The sequence below is a fragment of the Microcebus murinus genome, chromosome 7 (genome assembly GCF_040939455.1).
Source record: "Microcebus murinus isolate Inina chromosome 7, M.murinus_Inina_mat1.0, whole genome shotgun sequence".
Lineage (NCBI taxonomy): Eukaryota > Metazoa > Chordata > Mammalia > Primates > Cheirogaleidae > Microcebus > Microcebus murinus.
In genome coordinates this window covers 6,025,820-6,049,840 of record NC_134110.1, presented here as the reverse complement: position 1 = coordinate 6,049,840, position 24,021 = coordinate 6,025,820, and the positions used below count along the sequence as shown (strand labels likewise).

Below are 24,021 nucleotides of genomic sequence, written 5' to 3'. Positions count from 1 at the left end.
TTTTGAACATGCTGGTGTTCTGGAAAGATTTCAGCATTGTCACTCAATTGGCTTCGGGAACCTGGGCAAGTCACTTAACCTCTGTCGGCCTCAGTTTCCTCATCTGTAAAATGGGGCTGCTTGTACCCACACCAGGGGCTTTTTTGAGTGTTAAACGAGATACGTGTGGAAAGTGCCTTGTGCAAGTGGGTGTTGGGTAGATGGGAACGTCCTCCTGCCAACGCAGACAGGCCCCGGGTGGGTGTAGTGCTGAGAGCTGGGGCCCGCCGGCCGCCCTCGGTGAGTTCCCAGGGTGGGGGCGCTCGGTGACAAGTGCAGGGGGTGGGAGGGTGCCCGGGCGAACCAGCTCTCTGGCCAGGGGAGGGTGTCTAAGCGGGGCGTGGAGGGTCACCCCCACCTGCCTCTGCCCCAGGGGAGGTGTTCTTCGCCACGCGCCCGGAGCAGTTCACCTTCCGGGAGGCACTGGAGTTCTGCGAGTCCCAGAACGCCACGCTGGCCTCCACGGGCCAGCTCCACGCCGCCTGGAGCCGCGGCCTGGACAAGTGCTACGCCGGCTGGCTGGCCGACGGCAGCCTCCGCTACCCCATCGTCACCGCCCGGGCCGCCTGCGGCGGGGACAAGCCCGGCGTGAGAACCGTCTACCTCTACCCCAACCAGACGGGCCTCCCGGACCCGCTGTCCCGGCACCACGCCTTCTGCTTCCGAGGTTCGTGACTGTCACCTGACCCCGCAGCCCCCGCTGTCCCCGCCCACCAAAAGCACGCGGGAGAGGGTCAGTCCCTCTGGGGCGGGGGCAGCTCTGGGAGGAGCGCGGCCTTAGGCTTTGATCCCAAGGCAGAGGTCATCCTTCTAAAGCTCCCCACAGACAAGGGGAGAGACGTGAGAAAGAACTCGGGCTCTAAAATCAGGCAGGCTTGAATTCGGACTATGGCGCTGCTGCGTCGTAGCTACGTGAGAATGGGGACATAACGGTCCCTGCTTCAACGACAGGTGCTGTAGGGGTCAACTGGGGGAGTGGGCGGGACGCACCTGGCATGGTGCCGGGGACATAGTGAATGCTCAGTAAATGTTAGCATTATTGTATCAATATATACATTATGTGTATATATAACATAGCTTTATTTTATGCCCCCTTGCATTTGTACACCCTTGTCAAACTCCCTCCTGCTGGGAAATATTTTTGCAGTGAGTTTAGTCAAATTGTTCTGTTATTCGTCACTGAGCAGCAGTCGTTCACGTTTTTAATTGACCCATGCTGTGGACACGCTGCTGTATCACCGGTCACTCCCAGTTAGACCTCTGAGAGTGACATCATGGAGCAGCGCAGTGGGCGTGGCCAGGGCAGGGCCAGGGCATTGCTGGGCTCTGATTGGATAAGTTCTCACAGTCTGGGTGCACTGACCAGGATGGAGATTGTAATAACAGCTTGCGCCACACATTAGGTACTATACATCAAAACTGAGAGTCTTTGCAACTTCCTGCAAATCTATAATTATTTCTAAATAAAGTTAAGGAAAAACAAAAACCCTGAGTGTCCCCAAGTTTCCCAGACTTCTAGGGTCATCTTTTAAAACCCAATTCCAAGTGCAGCTCCATTTAGACAGCCTCAACAAGGCCAATTCTGTCCCTGCTCTGGGCAGCAGAAGCTAAGCCGGCTAGGCTCCCAGGAAATCCCCAGCCATGTACCCCCGCCCACCTACCTGACCCTTGGTCAGCACTGCCTTGTATATTACCCTGCAGAGAAATTCAGCTTCCTTCCTGACCAAGCCCACTGCTGGTTTCCCCAAAGCCAGAACAGTTACTCCAGTTGATGAGTCCTGCCTGCACCCTTCCAAGTCCCAGGATGGCTTCTTGGAGTTTAAATAGCACCCTCCTGTTTGGGGTCCTGACGTCCATGGAACATAATCTCTGTCCCCAATATAGGCAGCATCATGCAGTGGCTGAGAGCATGGAGTCTTGCACCAGATGCTTGAATTCAAAGACTAGATCTGCCACTTATGAGCCACTGACCCTGGATAAATCATGTAACTCCATGCCTCAGTTTCCCTATCTGTAAAATGGGATAATTACCCTGTTTCCCTGAAAATAAGACAGGGTCTTATATTTATTTTTCCTCAGGAAGACACCCTAGGGCTTATTTTCAGGGGATGTGTTATTTTTTTAAGTACAGTACAAAAATCTACATTTATTCAAATATAATTAAGTCGTCTTCTTCTGGAACATCATCCTAACTCTCCAAATCTGAATTCCATCCTGAATTTCTTGCAACTCTATTTCCCTTAGAACCATTGGCCCCAATCTCTCATGTCGAGCAACAGAGCTCTCATGGGACAGATGAGAAGGGCTGCTCATCTTCTTTACCGATCCACGACGAAATGCATGGGTTGTGCAGATGCGCTGCGTAGCCACACCCATCGCTAGGTCTCATTTTCGGGGTAGGGCTTATATTGCACAAATGCTTAGAAATCCTGCTAGGACTTATTTTATGGGTAGGTCTTATTTTCGGGGAAACAGGGTAGTATCTATCTCATAAAGTTGCTGTGAGATAAGATGATTTTCTATACATAGAACCTTTAGTATAATGCCCGGCATGTATGGTAGACTCTGCAGGAAAGATGGCCCAGACCTCCCTGAACTGAACTGCTGACGGTGTGTGCAAATCGATATTTATAGTAGATGCAAAGGCTCTTATTAATTGAGACGGCAAAGAGCCACCTTGCTGAGCTAGGAGGTGGCGGGGGGAGGGGGGTTGGAGGGCAGGGGACAGGGAGGGTTAGGGCAGCACGGTTCTCGTGCAGGCCTGGTTCCCCTCACAATCCCCTAGCTCCCCTGAGGAAGCGCCAGCCTGGACAGGCCACCGGTAATTGAGGGACCCTCACCACTCTCATCCCCTTTAGGTGTCTCAGCAGTGCCCTCTCCAGGACAAGAGGAGGGTGGCATGCCCACGTCACCCACTGATGTGGAGGACCGGATCGCTACCCAAGTGGTGCCTGGTGTGGCTGCTGTCCCCTTGGGGGAGGAGACAACGGCTGTCCCCTTGGGGGAGGAGACAACGGCTGTCCCCATGTGGGAGGTGACAACGGCTGTCCCCTTGGGGGAGGAGACAACGGCTGTCCCCTTGGGGGAGGAGACAACGGCTGTCCCCTTGGGAGAAGAGACAATGGCTGTCCCCATGGGGGAGGAGACAACGGCTGTCCCTTTGGGGGAGGAGACAACTAGCATGCCCTTGGAGGAGATTACCGCAGTCCCAGACTTCACCATTGAGCCAGAAAACCAGACGGAATGGGAGCCAGCCTACACCCCGGCGGGCACGTCCCTACTGCCAGGTCAGTGCGGCTTGGGCTCAGGGACACGCCCTGCCTGCCTACGGTGTGCGGGGGTTGGGGGTCCCTGGTGCCAAAAAGGTTGGGGACCGCTGCTCTAACAGGCTCCCAGTGATGCCAGCTGCTGGCCCGGGGCCCACGCTTTGAAAACCATGGGGTTAGATAAATGAGTTGAGAATGTGGAAGGACTTGAAGGATGACCCTGGTGTTCCCAGTGGTGGCCAGGACCACTCTCCAGGGTGCCGTGTGACTAGCCTCAAAAGCACAGCCTGTACATCCTGTGGCCAAGACGATAGTGGGGGGTGCTTCCTGGGGCCCTCCCTCCCCGCTTCCCCCTCCTTTCCTCCTTCCTTTGCAAGACACTTGCGCAGTTCCATTAGAAAGTGTCCAGACACATCTCGGAGCTCTTGAGAGAAAGGTGTCACTGCGGAAAGAATGGAGTTCAGCTTAAACCGGGCCAGTGTCGATGAAGCCACACCTCACCTTTCTTCCTTCTCTCCTCCAGGGCCCCCTCCTACGTGGTCTCCCACTGGTGCAACAACGGAGGAAAGCACGGAAGGCCCTTCTGCCACTGCAGCGCCCTCTGCCTCAGAGGAGCCGTCCCCGTCGTCACAAGAGCCGTCCCCGTCGCAGGAGCTGTCCGCCTCAGAGGAGCCGGCCACACCTTCAGCCCCGGCGCCCAGCGGAACTGAGCCGCCAGGCTCTGGGGAGGCATCTGGGGCCCCTGACATCAGTGGCGACTTCACAGGCAGCGGAGAAGCATCAGGACACTTTGACTTCAGTGGGCGGCCCTCAGGGGTCAGTGCAAGTGGGCTGCCCTCTGGAGAACTTGACTCCAGTGTTGTCACCTCCACGGTGGGCTCAGGCCTGCCTGTGGGAAGTGGACTGCCCTCAGGGGAGGAAGACAGAATTGAGTGGTCAAGCACTCCTGAGGTTAGCAGACTGCCCTCTGGAGGTGAGGGCCCAGAGGGTTCTGCCTCTGGAGTAGAGGACCTCAGTGGACTTCCTTCTGGAGAAGTTCTAGAGACTTCTGCCTCTGGAGTAGGGGACCTCAGTGGACTTCCTTCTGGAAGAGAAGGTCAAGAGATTTCTGCATCTGGAGTAGACATCAGTGGGCTTCCTTCTGGAGGAGAAAGCCTAGAGACTTCTGCTTCTGGAGTAGAGGATCTCAGCAGACTTCCTTCTGGAGGAGAAGGTCTAGAGACTTCTGCCTCTGGAGTAGAGGACATCAGTGGGCTTCCTTCTGGAAGTGAAGGTCCAGAGACTTCTGCTTCTGGAGTAGGAGACCTCAGTGGACTTCCTTCTGGAGGAGAAGGTCTAGAGACTTCTGCCTCTGGAGTAGAGGACATCAGTGGGCTTCCTTCTGGAGGAGAAGGTCTAGAGACTTCTGCCTCTGGAGTAGAGGACATCAGTGGGCTTCCTTCTGGAGGAGAAGGTCAAGAGACTTCTGCTTCTGGAGTAGGGGACCTCAGTGGGCTTCCTTCTGGAAGAGAAGGTCAAGAGACTTCTGCTTCTGGAGTAGGGGACCTCAGTGGGCTTCCTTCTGGAGAAGTTCTAGAGACTTCTGCCTCTGGAATAGAAGACATCAGTGGGCTTCCTTCAGGAAGAGATAGTGTAGAGACTTCTGCCTCTGGAATAGAGGACATCAGTGGGCTTCCTTCGGGAAGAGATGGTGTAGAGACTTCTGCCTCTGGAGTAGAGGATGACGTCAGTGGACTTCCTTCTGGAAGGGAGGGTCTAGAGACCTCAGTTTCTGGAGCTGAGGACCTTAGTGGGTTGTCTTCTGGAAAAGAAGACTTGGTGGGCTCTGCTTCTGGAGCCTTGGACTTAGGCAAAGTGCCTTCTGGAACTCCAGAAAGTGGACAAACTCCAGAAACAAGTGGCCTTCCCTCTGGATTTAGTGGTGAGTATTCTGGAGTAGATGTTGGAAGTGGTCCATCTTCTGGCCTGCCTGACTTTAGTGGACTTCCATCTGGATTCCCAACTGTCTCCCTAGTGGATACCACATTGGTGGAAGTGGTGACAGCCAGCACTGCTACTGAACTGGAAGGGAGGGGAACCGTCGGCATCAGTGGTGCAGGGGAAATATCTGGCCTGCCCTTCGGTGAGTTGGACAGTAGTGGGGGAGCTAGTGGACTCCCTTCAGGAGCTGAACTCAGTGGCCAAACATCTGGGGCTCCTGACATCAGTGGGGAGACATCTGGACTCTTCGGTGTCAGTGGGCAGCCATCAGGGTTTCCTGATATCAGTGGGGGAACATCTGGAATTTTTGAGGTGAGTGGACAGCCATCAGGGTTTCCTGATACCAGTGGGGGAACATCTGGAATTTTTGAGGTGAGTGGACAGCCATCAGGGTTTCCTGATACCAGTGGGGGAACATCTGGAATTTTTGAGGTGAGTGGACAGCCATCAGGGTTTCCTGACACCAGTGGAGAAACATCTGGAGTGCCTGAGCTTAGCGGACTGTCCTCTGGACAACCAGGTGTCAGTGGAGAAGCTTCTGGAGTTCTTTATGGCAGTGGACAACCATTTGGCATAACCGACCTGAGTGGAGAAACATCCGGGGTCCCTGACCTCAGTGGGCAGCCATCAGGGTTGCCAGAGTTCAGTGGGACAACACCTGGAATCCCTGACCTGGTCTCTGGTGCCACGAGTGGCAGTGGTGAATCTTCTGGCATTACATTTGTGGACACCAGTTTGGTTGAAGTGACCCCTACTACATTTAAAGAAGAAGAAGGCTTAGGGTCTGTGGAAGTCAGTGGCCTCCCATCTGGAGAGGCAGATCTGTCAGGCACATCTGGGATAGTGGATGTCAGTGGACAGTCTTCTGGAACAATCGATTCCAGTGGATTTACAACACAGGCTCCAGAATTCAGTGGCCTGCCAAGTGGCGTAGCTGAAGTCAGTGGAGAGTCCTCTGGAGCTGAGACTGGGAGCAGCCTGCCCTCGGGAGCGTACGACAGCAGTGGACTTCCGTCAGGCTTCCCCACCGTCTCTCTTGTAGACAGAACTTTGGTGGAATCTGTAACTCAGGCTCCAACAACCCAAGAAGCAGGAGAAGGGCCTTCGGGCATTTTGGAACTTAGTGGTGCCCATTCTGGAGCACCAGACATGTCTGGGGGACATTCTGGAGAGCCCAGTGGAGAAGCATCAGGTACCCCATATTTCAGTGGGGACTTCGCCAGCACCACCGAGGTAAGTGCAGAATCCTCTGCAGCCACGGACGCCAGTGGAGAGGCCTCTGGACTTCCAGAAGTTACTTTATTCACTGCTGAGTTCGTGGAGGGTGTTACTGAACCAACTGTTTCTCAGGAACTTGGCCAAAGACCCCCCGTGACATACACACCCCAGGTTTTTGAGTCCAGTGGGGAAGCCTCTGCGTCTGGGGACATGAGTGGAGTTGCACCAGAGCTCCCTGGGTCTGGGCCAGACGCGGCGTCAGTCCCAGAATCCAGCAGTGAGACATCTGCCCATCTTGAGCCCGGGGTGGGGGCGTCTCCTGCCCCCGAGGCCAGCGGAGAGGCTTCCGGGTCCCCGGATGTGAGCGGGACGACCTCTGCACTCCACGGAGCTGATCTCGAGAGAGCCTCGGGCCTGGGGGTGACCGGCAGCACTTTGACTTTTCAGGAAGGCCCCGGCGAGGGGTCTGCTGTCCCGGAAGTGAGTGGAGAATCGACCAGCACCTACTACTCGGGCACAGAGACATCGGGCTCGCCTTCGGCCACTCCCGTGGCTTCTGGAGACAGGACTGAAATAAGCGGAGACCTGTCTGGTCACGCCTCGGGGCCGGATGTTGTCCTCGGCACCAGCGTCCCAGAGTCCGAGTGGACCCAGCAGACCCGGCGCCCTGCAGAGGCGCATCTGGAAATCGAGTCCTCAAGCCCCCTGTACTCAGGAGAAGAGACCCAAACAGCCCAGACAGCCACCTTCCCAACAGACGCTTCCGTCCCAACTTCTCCAGAAGGGACAGGTGACTCAGAGCCCACCGTCGCAGGTATTGGCGTTTTTCCCCCCTTAACCGTGTTTGGGCAGTTCAGACTGTCGGCTGCTGTAGCACAGCAGGAGGCAGTGCAGCTGGAAGGTTCCAAGCTCAGCCTCAGCAGAGATTAGCTGTGCAGCCTCGGGCAAGATTCTTAACCTTGTCTGTGAAACGGGAATAGTGCCAGGGAAGATTAAACCGAGTATAGAGAAAAAGCAAGCACTTAGCTTCACACCTTGCACACGGTGCACACTTATAAATATTAGTGATTGTTATCGTGACGTTGGAGTTGAACTCGTGAGTTTTTACATATGAATTCAACTCTCTGTGCTTGGCACTGGGAGAGACAAGCATGACTAGATGGTGCTAGAAATTCTGCTCGTGCACCCTGCCCCGGAGCGAGTGTGAGATGAGAGAGTAAATCTGCTAATGACATTTATGTCCAGATAGTTATTTTGTGCAAGGTTAAAAACTGCACAGCGTAAGAAACTATAAAGTGTCATTTTGGCTACACTTTGGTTTTAGACACTGCGTCCCCACCCCCGTCCTAGAACGAAAGGACTCCTGTGCTATTGTGATTGTCTCTCCTCAACACACTCCCGGGCACTGGGCTGTGAACAGATTTTCTTTTGTTTTCTGCTCTGGGATCCCTTGCACCTCCCTTAGTGCTGAGAGAGCTTCCACAGTCAGAGATTTCCCCACCTGGATGCTGGGGGCCAGGTGCCCGGGAGGGACAGAGTCCCCAGAAACATGCTGATCCAAAGCCAGGGACCTCATGCCCCCACTTGGAGGTCTCAGGGGCTACCCTTGCACCCAGGCAGCTGTGTTCTTGAGAGCTCAAACTGTCCCCTGGGGGTTGCAGCCCCCGCCAGGTCCTGTGCCGAGGAGCTCTGTGGTCCTGGGACCTGCCAGGAAGAAGAGGGACACGTCACATGCCTGTGCCCCCCTGGCTACACTGGCCAGCACTGCGACACAGGTAAGACCCTCATTGACCGTGGCGGGTGATGAGGTCGGGGGCGCCGGACAGACTCCTCCATCCCCAGAAGGGGACCCAGGCGGGAGGAGGCCACCAGGGTCAACTGAGGCTCAGGCTTGTCAGGCTGGGAAGGAGAGAGGCACAATGACGTGCAGGGGGCAGAAGCCACAGGATAAACGTGACTCCCCTTTCTAGAGTGTCTAGGTTTAAGAGGAAAAAAAGGCAAGTTAAGGAATTAAGCTGGTAAGTAGCTTTATGCCAAGCCAATGATTATTTTATGAGTAGAATGAAAAACGTGCTTGAATTTTGGAGATAAAACTTGAGATTTCAAAGAAACGTTGATCGTGGGATAAGTATGGAATACAGTGGTCCCACCCTCTGCCCCTGGCCAGGAGCCTCTGAGGGGAGCCCTCTTGCATCGTGCAGTGAACCCCACCAGGAAAGCCCCTGCAGTCACACCCGTGCTTGGGTCTGGGTGCAGTTTAGGTCCCCTTCTTGCCCTCGAGGAAGCAGACAGAGCTAATCGCCCCAGCACAGGTGGCAGGGGCATGTCTCCCCGCACCCACCACTCCGGAGCCTCCGTCTGTCCTCAGCCATGGGTCGAGCATTCGTGACATGGGCAAAGAGCCTGGGGACCCTCTCATGTGAGGCGGCCCCCAAAATGAGATGAGTAGAATCTGTCATTCTGTGGCCGCCTCTGAGGCCCGTGGCCACGATGACATCTTACCTCTGCAACATCACCACCCTTGAGGGAAGAAATGCCCAGTTACCTCCAAGCTCCTATCGCTGGGCTAGCTGCCCCCGCTGCCCTAGTGCCCTTGTCCCCAGCCCCTCCCCGAAGCCAAGAAGCAGAGGCCCAGGGTCTCTCGTTCCCGGCACACATGCAAAAGTGGAGAATTGAATCCTGGGAAGAAACAGTCGCTACCAGGTAAACCAGGCCAGGCAGGTACCCTCCAGCAGCCTCTGCGTCACACACAAAGGAGGACTCTGTGTTTATATATATTAATATATATGCGAATTAACACGTCATATATTATATACTCATATAATATAAACCCACTGTATACACGGCACTTATACAGTGAATATATATGTATATATAAACAGGCGCAGGGGAGACGCCCATTCACTCTTCCCACGCATGGGCTGCAAGGCCGGAAAGAGCGTGCTCTCTTAGGAAGGTCCTGGCCTTGCTGCCGAGGGGACAGCATTTCCTCTGGGCCATAGTGACCCCAGGGACTGCAACTGGCCCCCTCTGTCACCCACCCCTGATAGGTGACTCTTAGCAGCTCCTTCCCAACTTCATACTTGAAGCAAACACGTGGCACTGGTGTCAGAAAGCACGGCAAGGCTCGTGTCTCTGCAAACCCGAGATCGGTAGAGATAGCTGGCGGTGGACCTTAACTACTCTGCTGCAAGGACAGCCTTTCTCTGATCTCATGTATTTCCAACGGGCTTCGGTCCTGCAATTTGTTCCCGGTAGCTGTGCGAGCAGCTTGGTAGTGACCAGTTCCAGCAGAAACTGGGACGCAGAGAGCTTCCGCCATGCGCCTGACTCCACTGCGTGGGATCAAGAACCAGGTCCCGGCTGGGCGCGGTGGCTCACACCTGTAATCCTAGCACTCTGGGAGGCCGAGGTGGGCAGATTGCTCCAGTTCAGGAGTTCGAAACCAGCCTGAGCAAGAGCGAGACCCCCGTCTCTACTATAAATAGAAAGAAATTAATTGGCCAACTAACATATATAGAAAAAATTAGCAGGGCATGGTGGCACATGCCTGTAGTCCCAGCTACTCAGGAGGCTGAGGCAGGAGGATTGCTTGAGCCCAGGAGTCTGAGGTTGCTGTGAGCTAGGCTGACGCCACGGCACTCACTCTAGCCTGGGCAACAAAGCGAGGCTCTGTCTCGAAAAAAAAAAAAAAGAACCAGATCCTGGTGCACTTGCTCAGCTTGCCCGTCTACATAAGACACCCTCTCAAACACACCCGCTGCTGGCTCAGGAAGCTGAAGCTGGACTTCCGGTGGGGCAGCGTTGGGGAGGGCTGTGGAGTCCGAGTTGGTCGATTCAACACTTAGAGCCGAGCCCTCGCTTTCCTCGTTCGTAAACAGGGATCGGTGGGGGCGGTCTCCGCTTTAAAAATATTAAATAAAATTACGATGCCTGAGACCTGCCCCCATGAATTCGGATTGAAATAGTCCCGTGGCCTTGGCATTGGGGTTTACAACTCCCGGGGGACCCCAGAGCGTGGCCGGGCGGGGAACCCCTGCGGCGAGGATTGAGATGCTCCGTGTGCAGCCTGCGGCCGGAAGAGGCATTTGGTAAAACTCAGTTCCCCTTCTCCACCCCTCACTCCGCTGGTCAGGAAAAGCTTCAGCATCTCCCAGGAGCAAGTGGCGAGGACCAGCCCAGCGCAAAACCTGGGGTCTTATTTCCCGGGACTGTACCCCTGGGGTCCCAAGTCACTCCTGTTCAATTCAGCTCGAGGCTCGAGGCTCGAGTGCTTCCAGAAGGACGGCAGGTGGTGTCCCCTCTCCTCAGGTGACGCACCATTGTCCTGCACTGCAGCCACACGTTGTTAAAAAGACCACACATGGGTCAGTACCCCAGGGGCCGCAGGTAACAAAATGCAGCGTTATTCCTGTGGCAATATTTGAATACTCGGAGAAAACTTCCACCTAACAAAGGGGGTTAGAGGTTGTCTTTAGTCCTAAAAAAAAAATTTTTTTTTTTACAACTGTCATCTTGTTTAGTCAGTATTCCATAAACAAGTTCTTGATAAGTTATTAATCAGCAGTTTTGACCTCAAAACAAACATCTGCTCAATGAGTACTCAGATTCTTTGGCAGTTAGAAGCAGGACTATTCCATTCTCACCCACTTAATAAGCAGCAGCTTCTTCCCCACCCCCCTCATTGATAGCACCCGTGGGGGCTGGGCTTCTGCCTCAACTTTGAGGTTTATTTCTCACTGTGTCGCCCAGGCCGGAGTGCAGTGGCCCAGTGACAGCTCACAGCAGCCTCCCACTCCCGGGCTCAGGTCATTCTCCCGCCTCAGCCTCATGAGTAGCTGAAACTACAAGTGCTTGCCACCACACCCGGCTAATTTTCCCGGGGATGTATCGTTATGTAGCTCGGGTTGGTCTTGAGCTCCTGGCCTCGAGCGATCCTCCCGCCTCAGCCTCCCAGAGCCCTGGAATTATATGCGTGCCTGGCTCCAACTCTGAGGTTTCTGTCCTGGCTGCCACATAGAATCACATGGGGTGTCATTTAAAAGCATATGCCTGGGCCCTGAGACACTGTGATCCAGTCCCAGCACCGGTGCTTTTTAACCCTTTGCGCTCGCTTGCTTTCTTCTCGAGTCCTTTATTCTACTCGGGATTCAATTTTTTAAATGCCCCAGATTTTACAAAGTGCGGCAGTAGAATAAAAAACAGGAGTTTCTTTTCATACAAACTTATTTATTTGGATTTTTTTATATTTCAGATTATTGATACATTCAAGGAGTAATTTTAATCTCTATAATTTTTCATGGTGTGATATTTTTTTGAAACATTCACCCACATGAAGACCTGGTTTACATTCACGTGTTTCGCAAATATAAATCGTCTCTCTTCTTCCTCCTTTGATTTTTCTGTTAGAGCAAACAACACAATCTTTGTGCTTTTTGTTAGGGTGAAGTGTGATTGTATGGAGCTTTCCATCTAAACGTTGCTCTAAGTCAGTGGATAATAATCTACCCCTGGAAGTTAGTGGACCATCTCTGCATTTACATTTTACTTGTCCCTTCATGCTAATGAAAACAAGAAAAGATACTGGAAAAATAGACAAAAACCCCCCTTCCCCCCGCGGTGAAACTACGTGTCGAGTGCGGCTCAACATACGAGCTGCTACCGATGCTCACCGTGTTGAGTCACACTCGACATCCGAGTGCAAAGGGTTAAAAAAATCTTCCAATAAAAAATATTTTTTAAACTACCCCAGTGATTCTGCTGTGCAGCCAAGGTTGAAAGATACTGTTCTAACCAGATCTCACTTCCAATTTCCAGTCATCGCTGGTGCTGCGTGGCTGTCTCTTAACTCCTCCGGGAGAAGGGTATGAGCTCAATCACAGTTTTCACTCTCTAGGTTTGGAGCTCTGATCTGTGATCTGACACTGTCTCTTCCTCTAGGGAGATATTTTAATTTCAGTGAAACCTTTAACCCTAGGAAAGAAATGCTTTCAAGCCAAGCGAAAATATAAGGTTACCAGTGAAAACACAAAAAATACAAATTATACCTTCTTGACCTAACCAAAAAGTTCATGGGCAGATTTTAACAGGCAATTAATTGGATTTAAGAAGCTAGATATTAAAGTTATATGCACGATCAACCTTTAAAATATAAAAGACTTGAAAACAGTATCAACAATTGTAGCATACTTTTTAATTTAATGATGTTTTTATCTTAAAAGCAAATTAGGACTGCTAAATATGCTCTTAACGTTTTTCTTTCAATTGCATCACAAACTCGACCAGAACGTCAGTGTGTCTACTTAGGTCTGTCCACCCTGAGTGATCGTAGGTCTTGGCAGGGCGAAGAGCATCCGTCGAGTTAAGAAATGTTTTCTATGTTTCTTGAGGGGATTTTCCCCCACGCTTGCTCAGGAAAGTTATGTCCAGAGTCACCACATACGGCTGCGCTAGTTGTGCACTGAACAACTTGAGTAGTGCCATTCATACTGTAGTCTTTTTGAGTGATGATCCCTTTAGTTGAATATCATTTGAGTCAAAGCACCTCCTGTCATGCTTTATTCAGCCTTTCCTATGAGTCGAATAAACTCTCGCTCACTTGGAGGTCCTGGGCTCTGACGCAGGCAACAGCTGGCGAGGACCTATTCCAGGTGGAGGCCTGGCGTCTCCAACTGAAGTGATTATTTGCAAGTATCTCTACTGCCCTAGCCGTCACCGGGTGCCCTCAGTTAGTTTTCTCTCCTAAGTTAGAGATGTTGCTGGAGGCCCTTGTTCAGGAGCAAAGCAACTCTTCTGGTCACAGCAATCGGAAGAGGACCCGAGAGTCCTGGCACTCCCCAGAGGAGTGGTGGGGTGAGCCCCCGGGGGCTGCATGGAAATGGTGGCAGGTGCTGAGAGTCAGGGCCCCAGTGTCTCTCTCCCTGCACGTGGGACAGTGGCCCAACTTCCAGTCTCATTCCCTGACTCCTCCTCCATCTCTTCCAACCTGTCTCCCCCACATACAGATTGGGCAGATCTCTTGCTCTCTTACCTGTAAGTAGCGCAATAGTGCCTGTGGCCACCAGACCGGGCAACAACATACAGGAAGGATACTGTGTGTGTGAGTCAGCATTTGGCTCAGAGAAGGTTCTAGACAGTTCTTGGTTCCCTGCCTGTCCTCTCTTCCTTCGTGAAGTCTGCGCATTGCCCAGAGCCCTTCCCTCCCTCCACCTGTGAGCACCTTGTCCGGGACCCCTCCCTCTGTGCTCACAGCAGGGCCCAGCCCAGTCCTCTGTTGGCTCCAGAAGGCAAACGATGTCCTTCCTCCGTGCCCTTCACACAGAGAGGTGGCAGTGCGGGCCAGACTGGCGCTCCCAGCCGGAGGGGGAGGGGATGAGGCCCCACCGGCCTGAGTGGCTGATGAGGACGCCCCACAGGTCACCCAGCCCTCCCCCACTGCGGAAGATGCTGACTCGGCCTCTCTAAGCTGTCCCGGTGGCAACCGCTGGCTCTCTGGCTCTCAGGACCATGGCCCTTCCTTCCCTCCTCATCTGTGAATCCAGGGCCCTGCCAGAAACCATCTCTGAGTGCGGGAATCGGTCCCTTCAGTCCCCGTGGCATTCTCAGATTTTGTGCCCTGGCCATACACAGAAGGAAAACAACACTGCCCCTGGACCTCGGGCCGCCTGGGGACAGGTGATGGGCAGTCAGCCTCCGGGACAACAGGAAGCCCCCTGGCCGGGCCTCCATCCAGGCCGCCCTGCTCTTGCTTGTCAAGGGCTTGTCCTGCCCTTGCTCCCATGGGCCGGCCCAAGGCCCCAGGGTTGATGTCTGGCTCTTCTCCCCAGAGGCCACTCCCGTCCCCTGCTCTGTACAACTGCTTTAGCGCCTACGTTTGCTTAATTCCCCTTGCCCGGTGCTGCCCGTCTCCCGTAATGACGCTAATGGACAAGAGGACAGTAGCTTTCCCGAAGCAGGAGAGCCGCCCCCAGCTTCCGCCCCGCCGACCGGCCTGACCTATTGCTGCTACTGCTGCTGCTGGGAATCCTGGGGCATGCTGGGAGCCCAGGTGCATGCTGGGAGTTTGCCCGTTCCTCCATGCATTTGGTGTTGCTTGGAACAGTTCCAAGCTGGGAACTGTTGGTGTCTAGTCTGCGGTGTGCACTCCCTGAGAGGAAGTTAAGGACTCCGTGGGAAGAGAGAGATGCCTGACAACTGGAGATTAGGAGCTTCGCAGGATGAGCAAGATGCCTGAGAACTGGGGGTTTGCAGGCCACCATGGCACAAACCCAGCCCTGGCCTAGAAGGTGTCTGCTGTGCACTAGCGCACGGATCCAGAGGAAAGTGCTTTTGCCATCCTAGCGGAGGATTGACTTTTAGGTCTGGTTTGGTCTTTGTGAGGTGAGAACTAAGTCCTGGCACATGTTAGGACTCTGAGGTCCTGTTCCCAGCACAGGGCTTCGCTGCCTATGTGGAGACTACCTAGCGACATGCCATCAGATCCTGAAGGCTGTGTGAACACAGTGCACATACGGAGGCTTGGCATCTTCAAACCACACGTCATGGTGCGCCAGAAGCCAGTGGGACCCACTCACGGAAGAATTGTATTGATTTCCAGGCAAGAGGAGTTTCATAATTCCTTTTACAGTGTACCCGGGAGAGGAAACCCAGAAAAAAAAAAAACAAAAACAGCTGGAACCTCTGGAGTATTAAGCACCAAGAGAGCAGAAGAGATCCCCCAGGTTTCCTGATCTCTCAGAAAGATGCAGAAAGACCAGATTAGGAGATCCAGTTCTTACCGTGACTAACTGATAAAAATCTGAAGCAAAGACCAGAGACTTACCAATGCAAGCCCCACAGAGGATTTTGATCAGAAAGAACATCTTGGGACCAGAAGAACAGGAGGGAAGGAGAGCCCATCCAAGCAGGGGAAGCTGATGGGGACCAGCCTGTGTCCCAGGTTGGTGCTGGTGGACGGCTGCTTACTCAGCACCTCCCTGGCTTCAAACGCTTGTCTACCACTGGCTGGGATGGGGCCCCTCTGGAAATCCTGACTCACTGGAGATATTCCCCTCTGAGACCTTAAGCCAGAAGGAGATTCTATCAGGAAATGTTGAGCAGGGTATCTGTCCCTCTTCCAAGAGAAAGATTCTGGCTTCATTTTGACAAGATATTCTAGAATCTTATTTACTGAAGACAGTGAAGCTGTCTGCAACCCAAGACATCTACCGAGTCTCATGTAATACCCCATGCTGCCGTTTCCTCATGGATCTACACTCTGCAGACCATTTCTAGGTTGTTCATTCTGGGACTGCATGGCCTCGCCCTCTTTCCCCGGTTCTTAACTACAGAGGAAGCCAGGAAAAGAAAGGCCTCTCACCAAGCTTCTGGAGCTTGACTTCCAGTGTCCTTGCTCACTGCCATGTTCTCAGCCAATGGCTTCTTGAAATAGTCACAAGACGAGGTACCTTGGAGGAACTCCATGCTCACTCTCATAAAAGGCATTTGGCTTTAGAAGTACCAGATCTCTTCAACCCACTGGGAAACCTGGCTCCAGCACTCCAAGCTTGCCAATCAGGAGTCACACATACCCAGGAAAACCCCTGTCTGGATCACTGCTTGAGCACTCCAAGATGCGGCAGCAGCAGCAGCAGCAGCAGCAACAGTTCTTAGGAAAACCAGCCAGTTCCCTCCCAGGGCTCTGAAGAGCAGCAGGGCTGGCCACCCGTCAGGAGGCCTCAGTGCTTGCGAGGCTAGAGTTGCCGGCAGGAGTCCTAATGGTGGCCCTTGGTTTCTTGCAGACATTGATGAGTGCCTCTCAAGCCCTTGTCTGAATGGAGCCACCTGCGTGGATGCCATCGACTCTTTCACATGCTTATGCCTTCCCAGCTACGGAGGGGACCTGTGTGAGATCGGTACGGCCGTCTCGGCTTCAGCTAATGTCACTAACTGCTGCTTCCCCTCCTCCTCCCTCACGCTTCCCTTCTAACCACAGGCTCCAGGCCCCAGTTGGGGCCCCCAAGGTCCATCTGGACAGCCATACCAGGGACCACAGCAGAAAAGTCTGCCCCCTGATTCCCATTCTTTCTCTTGCTCTTCCTCTTGAAGGCCCTCCTGTGGGGCACTGGCTGGTCTGACTTTAGGAGACGTGCGGGCTGCGGCAGCCCGCACTTTGGAAGGGGGCTCTGGGAACCTTTAAAACACTAACCTTCTGCAGCGCTCCAGACCTGCTGATGCCACCACGGAGTATGGTGCATGTGTCAGGCTAAGAGGACGGAGCTGATTCCAGGCGTTTGTCTTGAAGGAAGCCATGGAGTGGGAGTAATGGGTTTCTCACTCCACATGACAGTCACGGATCTTCTCAATGTGGCCGTGGGCATGTGTCTACATGACCATGGGACCTTTGTGGCCCCTTCATGGCCCTGGGAGCCACTGTGCCACACTGGCCAAGCTGCCTTCCTCTTCTCCTGGGGTGAGAGCTATGGTTGGCCTGCCTGAGAGCTCCCGTGTCACCAGCATGCTCAAGTCATGCATGAGCAGGGACTGCTGCATGTCACCTTCTCCTCATCACCACTGTGACAGTTGCCATATCAATGCCACATCAGCCCATGCTTCCTTTCTTCCTCTCTCGTGCAAAGCAAAGGGCTGGCCAGAGAGAACGGAGCCTTGTTGCAAGGGCCAAGGCTGAGTTCCTCTCTCGGGCCTTGCCAACCCCTCCGCTTCTTCCTCTAAGCAGAGCGGCCAGCTCTGCCAAGGGGAGCTGGGTGCCAGGACACCTCCCAGGGCCAAACTGAGCCCTCAGCCCTCTCACCTTTCATTCTTCCTCATTTCCCCCCAGCCTCCTGGATCTCAGGGGCTCCCCAACTCAGAAAAGGGGAGATGAGACTTTGGGATGCTGGTAGCCATGGTCCACGCAGAACTGGAAGGGTGCAGGCGCTAAGCTTAAAACCCTTTTCAATGAACTCTCAAGCTGGACACCCAGAAATTTCCAGAAAGCAAGTGAAACTCTTAGGAAGTCTCCCTTTGGTCCTAAGCAGCGTGGGGAGGTAGTTTTGGATTGCATGCTCCTTGAAGGCATTGCCAAGGCTACAGACCGGTAGAAGAAATTAAGGCTTCTGGAAGAAAAGACTTGGACACCCTCCCCTGCAGTCTTCCACTCTCCATCCTGACCCCAAGACACCAAGAAATTGGTGCATGGGTCTTGGCTGGGGTGGGAGTGGAGAGCTACAAGGATTTTCTCCTCAGGATGTCAGAACATTTGCCAGAGGGGAGAGGGGTCTGGGGCATCCATGCAGACAACAGCTCCTGGGTCCCAGACTGGGCAGGGGGCTCTGCTGGAATGGAAGCAGGGCCCTCGCTGGGCTGTGCACCCTGATGGAGCAGAGATGGTGCTGGAACCGCCCAGCTGGGCCCTGGGCCAGGATGCCCAGCCAAGCAGGCTGCATCTACTCTCCCATCCTGGTCCTGAGCCCTCACCTCCCACCGCGCCGCCTGCCGTGGCTCTGCCCTGCAGCCTCCAGCCGTCCTGCAAATCTTTTTCTGTCTCCCCCAGAGCCTCCATCCTACATGCCCCCCGCCCACACCCCAGCAGCTGCACCCTCCGGCTCTGCCTGCCCAGCTCAGCACCCAGGCACTAAGGGAGCCCCAAAACTGGCCCCACAAGCCAGCCTTGGGATGCCTTTTTATGGTGCTGAGCTACCTCTGAGGCCTCTCTGCCCTTTTCCAACGCGTTGCTCGCCCTTTGGGGAAGGCGTGGGTAGCAGGGGACCCTCCTGCTGCTCTGCCTCTTTCCTCTCCTGCTGCTGGCCTCTGGGCTCCTCTCTCTCCGCCGCGTGCAGCTGTCTCTCCTCCACCTCGCCAAGCACCCGCCCCTTCTGCCTAAGACTGCTTACCCTCGGGTGCTGGTCCTTCCTTCCTGGGACAGCCAGACTGTGGCACCCCATCAGGGAGGCTGCCGTGCAGCCTGGGGGGGTCCATGGCCCTCTACCAGGAAAGCCCCAGGGAAGAGGAAGGGAGGGCCTTGGAATTTGCTCTGCCCAGTGCTGTCGCATCTGCTCGTGCCTGAGGTGTGAACACTCCCAGCAGGGCCAGTGTAAAGCTACTGACAATGTGAAGTCACTGCAGGCAGAGCTGGGAAGAGACTGTCAGCTCCCTCAAGCCTGAGGGGCCGGCTCCAGCACGCCCTGCCTCTGCCCCTCTGGGCTCCTCCAAGAGTTCCAAACAGCCTGTTCTGCAGAACTGAGAACCCAATTCAGATTTAGCCTTGTGCAGAGAGAAGCTCCCACCCTCTTCCTGTCTGCCACCAAAATAAAAGAAAATAAAAAGCTGGGGCCCCCAGGTCGTGGACCCCCGTTGGCCGTCTCGCCCTCCAGGCGTGCCCCACTGGAGTCAGCCCTGGCCGATGATGGCCTTAGGGCCTGAGTCCTCTGTGGACCCAAAGCAGACTTCTCTCTGTTCCTCTGTCCCTACAGAGGTTGTGTGGGAAGGAAGTGGCCAGTTCCATCCCGTGCCCCAGCACGGCTCCTCTGTCCCTGGACCCCCTCAGGGCCCGGCGCCATGTGTTGCCTTAAATCTCAAAACCTCCCACCTTCCCGCCTCTTTGTCCCTGGCCTGCTGACCAATCCAGCCCTCCTGAGCAGGCGTCAGCAGAGGAAAGCCTGGGAGAGGGGACAGTGTGACAGCAGGGAAAGACAGGGCTGCTGGCATCGCCCAAGGTGGGAACGTGCTCAGAGGTTCCGGGGCCAGCCGTCCTGGGTTCCAGCGGAGCCTCTCTCAGCTGGCCCCCCTTCCCCCGAGGGCACAGGGAGTGAGGCGGGGCAAGCGCAGGAATCCCTGCCACAGACTGGCGGCGCCGCCGTCCCCAGTGGCCGAGGGACACCCCCTTCAAGCCCCGCCCTGTGTTGCAGACCAGGAGGTTTGCGAGGAGGGCTGGACCAAGTTCCAGGGCAACTGCTACCGCCACTTCCCCGACCGCGAGACCTGGGTGGACGCCGAGGGCCGGTGTCGGGAGCATCAGTCACACCTGAGCAGCATCGTCACCCCGGAGGAGCAGGAGTTTGTCAACAGTGAGTGTGGCGGGGCCCCTGGGACCTGGGAAGGAAGTGGCCGCGTGGGCGAAGGACCTCACCTTTTGGGAGCCAGCAGACCTGGGCGCTGCAGGGGAGGGGACCGGGAGGGGAACGGGAACGGTTAGGGTTAGTTCCTGGGTCTGAGTTCCCTGAGAGCAGAAGGCAGAGGTCTCCGGGGCCAGGAGCTCTGGCTGCACCAGGACAGCCCACTGCCAGTCAGAGTCGGCCCCAGACTAGCCCTGGGGCTGTCACCTGTCTCTGCCAGCTTGGAGTGCAGGTCCAAAGTGCACTCCAGTCACACGTGTGCTGAGACCCTTGCAAGGCCCTGACAGGCAGGCGGCATGTTCCTAGGAGCCCTTCCACCGCGGTCCCCTCTGTCCCCTCTGCCTCTGTGAGCCCACGTTTCTCAGACCCCACACCCGAATCCTCTCTCCAGACAATGCCCAAGACTACCAGTGGATCGGCCTGAATGACAGGACCATCGAAGGCGACTTCCGCTGGTCAGACGGACACTCCTTGGTGAGTTCTGCAGAGGCGCAGCTGGCGGCCCAGAGGAGACGGGGTGCGGCAAAGGGAGAGATGGTCCAGCCCCTGCAGCCCTCCAGCGCAGGACTGTGTCTCCACCTCTGCCTCCAGAGCCAGCCTGGGGCGGGACAGGTTGAGGGATGAGGGCGCCGGGAGGGAAGTGAGGGAGTAACAGCAAACCTCTGTGAGGGAGACACGGAAGCTTGTCCACAGAGGACCCGAGTCTACTCCAGGGGACAGACAGAAGGCCACACAGGTCCCAAGTGGACAGGAGGGGCAGTCAGTGCCGAGGTCAGTGGGCTGAGGGCTTCAGGGAAGGCTGCCTGGAAGAGGCGGACTTGGAGGGGGAATACTGAAGCCAGGCTGCAGGGAGAAGCCTGGGGCACCGCTCTGGTGGGCAGAGTCCGGACTGGAGAGCCCAGTTTCTGCCACCCAGCCCTGCCCAGGCAAGGCAGCCTGTGTGGTCAGCCCTTGTTGGCCCTTCAGGAAAAGAGCAGGGACCGTGACTCCCCGGACCAGAGCCGGGCTGCGTGGCCCATTCCCTGGAGGAGCCATAGATTCCGCTGTGCCGGGGGCAACCCTGACCACATTCCCTGGGGCCTTTGTGGCGCTCCTGGATGAGCCAGAAGTTGGGGCAAAAGAGGAAGGAGATGGGGAGAGGCTCCATGGGGAAGAAGGTGGGGCCAGGCCAAGCTGGGCCCCACCTCACCCCTGCCCTCTCCCACCTCACCCCTTCCCACTCCCACACAGCAATTTGAGAACTGGCGCCCCAACCAGCCCGACAACTTCTTTGCCACCGGAGAGGACTGCGTGGTGATGATCTGGCACGAGAAGGGCGAGTGGAACGATGTTCCCTGCAATTACCACCTGCCCTTCACTTGTAAAAAGGGCACAGGTGAGCTGGGGCCCGGGAGGGGGCCCAGAGTGGGTAAGGTCCAGACTTCAGCTGTAGGTGAGGTCTTGCTGTATGATGGGGCGAGTCCCTTGTGTCCTGGCTGCGGTGGCTCCTCGCCTGTCCAGCAGGCAGACTGGAGCTGGCCGGGGGCCCCTCCCAGCACCAGCATCCCGGGGCCAATGGCAAGGGCAAGGGCCAGCTCGCTGCTCGGGACTGCTTGCAGGGACAGTGAGCATGTGAAGGTCACAGGCTAGAGGACAGGACCCCCCACTCCACACATACACACCGCCCCTTGGACATCGGCGGGAGAAAGTCACCCTCAAGGGCACCTCGGTTGAGAGCCTTCCTGTCTCTGGGGTCCCCAAGTCCATCAGCCACAGAAGCAGAGTTGTCAGGCCCTGATCCCTCAGCTTTAAGTCATGGAGGAGACATGGAGGTACTGGTGGGACACGCCCCACCCACCCCTGCTCATGGCCCCCAGGCCTCCTGCGGGTCGGGTCCTGCTTCCCCTTGAACTGGATGCTTCCGGCAAACTGGGCTCTCGCCCTCTTCCCCTACCTTTCTCCCTCCCTTTTGTCCTCTCTTTGTCCCCTTAGGGACCCCTCCCCTTGTGTTCCCTCCCTGCTGCTCTAAGTCGTTGAGGAAGTCAGATGTTAGAACCAGCAGTTCCCAAATTCTTAGGGCCTGGTGCTCACCGGCAAGGGCTCGGCGTCCCTCCCGAGGTGCCTGGGGTCGCAGCCAGCGAGGGTCGGCATAGACGACCCCATGGGAGCTCTTTCTAACGGGTGTCTGCCCCTCAGTGGCCTGTGGAGACCCCCCGGTGGTGGAGCACGCCAGGACCTTTGGGCAGAGGAAGGACCGCTACGAGATCAACTCGCTGGTGCGGTACCAGTGCGCCGAGGGCTTCGTCCAGCGCCACGTGCCCACCATCCGCTGCCAGCCCGACGGGCACTGGGAGGAGCCTCGGATCACCTGCACGGACCGTGAGCATCACCCTCCCCCCCTCGTGGGGCCCGGGGTCAGCTCCAGCCAGTGCAGCCTCCTCCCTGTCCCCAGAGCTCTGTGGTGGCCCGCCCTGCCCCGGGGACCCTGTGCCATCCACAGGGTCGAGGAAGTGCAGCGAGGTCGGGGGCTGCCCCTGTCCCCCAGGGTGGCCAGGAACCCTCCCAGGAGAGGGCTCCTTCTCTTTCACCAAGAGGGTGGAGGGCCTGCTGTCCTGTTCAGCACCTGCGTGCATACCCTTAGCCCCAGGAGACCCAAAGGAACATGGAGACCAGGGAAGCCCCTAAAGCCCCAGGCTGCCTCAGTGAGCTCCCGGTGTCCGCAGGGAGCCAGGGGGAGCTGGGGCAAGCGTGGGCTCAGCCCCACTGTCTTTCTGGGTCCACCGATATTTTCCCATCTCCTTCCACCCCAGCCGCCACCTACAAGCGCCGGCTACAGAAGCGGAGCTCTCGGCCCCCGCGGAGGAGCCGCCCCAGCACGGCCCACTGAGAGGAGCCTGCAGCACGCGCCAAGGACGCTGAGCCCAGGAGCCTGCCAGGCTGACAGCGCGCCCCGCCCAGACGGTGTCCTCTTCTTGTCACTTTCTGTCATATAAGGAATCCCATTAAAGAAGGAAAAAAAAAAATCCTACATTGTGTATGCACCCACTGACCCCGCCCCAAATCACCAAAACTGCATCCAATTTGTCCCCTAAATGCCAAAGCAAAGCAAATTGATTGTAACCCGCGGACTGAGTTTAGAGACATTTCTTCAATCTCCCGTTGTGCCTTTCCAGGGACCAGTGCAGGGACAGGGGAGAAGGGGAGGGTTAAGTTAAATAAAGAAGATTATTTTTGTTTCCTGACTTTATCCAAGAGCAGTGCAATCGTTGGTCATTTCACCTCCAGGGGGAGCGAGGGAGGAGGGTCGGAGGAGCTGGAAGGGGCAGAGGCCCGAGGGCTTGGAGAATTGGAAGAGGAGCCAGGAGGGCGGCACGGTCTGTGTGCGGGAGAAAAACGCTGGGGCAGAGGGCAGGGTCCCGCCCGCCGACCAAGGGTGAGCTCGAGCGGGCAGGAGAGAGCCACCGAGGGACCTTCCGCTGCGTGGGGGTCAGGTTCCTCCAAGGGTCCCCCCCTCCAGTGTCCTCTCACCTGGGTCTGCCACCCTAGCAGGCATTGACTTGGCAGGGCCGGGTGGGGGCGCTTCCTTCCCAAGGGGGTGCCCCCCAACCTCCTCCCCTCCCCCCCAACCCCCGGGACCGTGCAGGCACCAGGGTTCCGTGCACCTATTTATATTTTTGAAAACTAAAGATTATGATAATTATAATGATAATAAAGACATTGGAAGAGAACTATTTCTTTTCTTTTCCCTTTTCTTTTTTCCACTTAAGGAGAGGCAACCATGATGTGGGGTCTACTGAAGGGGCTCTTAGGATGGTGGCAGTGCAGACACCCAGATGATCCCAAATTAGTGCAACTGCTGTCGGTCCAGAGCCGGGGACTGCCACATCTGCTGTGCTTCGTTTTCACTAGGGCACCGACGTGTGTGATGGATTATTTGCACGTGTGTGTCTGCGTGTGAATGTGGAGTATGAGCAGACCCGTGTGGTATGTCTGTACGTGTGTGCCTGGGTGTGCCTGTCACATGTGTGACCTGTGTCCATCAGAGGATATGTGTGTGTGCCAAACAACAGCTCGAATGCGACATCTGGTCACCTCGCACCGTTTGCTCATGCGGGAGGACTCAGCTGGTAGACTGAGTCCAAGAACAGAGGCAAAAACCAGGATTTATAAAGAGGGGAGAAAAAGCAAACTGCAGACAGCCTGGGAACAGGGAATCTTGCTTACACATCCCCAGGGGAAACTGGCTAGCCGGCTACAAGCACAAAGGCCTGGCGTTCTGCCCTTCAGCGGGCTGTGGGGCATCGATGGAAACCTTTTCCATTGTTTATGGGTCCCCTGAGGAACCTCGACAGCTGAGCGGGCACGCGGGGGCCAGGCAGTGCCCGTCCACCCACGCCTCCTCCTCGGACGCCGGCCCGTCGGGAGCTTGGCGTGCCGTCGTGTCTGCG

The 24,021-nt window shown here is 55.8% G+C and overlaps 1 protein-coding gene across 1 annotated transcript in view; it reads left to right on the top strand.

The window, feature by feature from the left end:
• Positions 1-22,576, top strand: part of ACAN (aggrecan) — a 34,056-nt gene extending 11,480 nt beyond the window's left edge. The window contains exons 9-19 of the mRNA XM_076004660.1: positions 413-706; positions 2,898-3,031; positions 3,236-3,326; positions 3,829-5,597; positions 5,718-7,317; positions 16,283-16,396; positions 19,388-19,546; positions 19,986-20,068; positions 20,825-20,969; positions 21,770-21,952; positions 22,384-22,576. Coding sequence (XP_075860775.1) covers positions 413-706; positions 2,898-3,031; positions 3,236-3,326; positions 3,829-5,597; positions 5,718-7,317; positions 16,283-16,396; positions 19,388-19,546; positions 19,986-20,068; positions 20,825-20,969; positions 21,770-21,952; positions 22,384-22,460 — 4,649 coding nt within the window. The 3' untranslated portion in view covers positions 22,461-22,576. The remainder of the gene's footprint in view (positions 1-412; positions 707-2,897; positions 3,032-3,235; positions 3,327-3,828; positions 5,598-5,717; positions 7,318-16,282; positions 16,397-19,387; positions 19,547-19,985; positions 20,069-20,824; positions 20,970-21,769; positions 21,953-22,383) is intronic.
• The last annotated feature ends 1,445 nt before the right edge of the window (positions 22,577-24,021 follow it).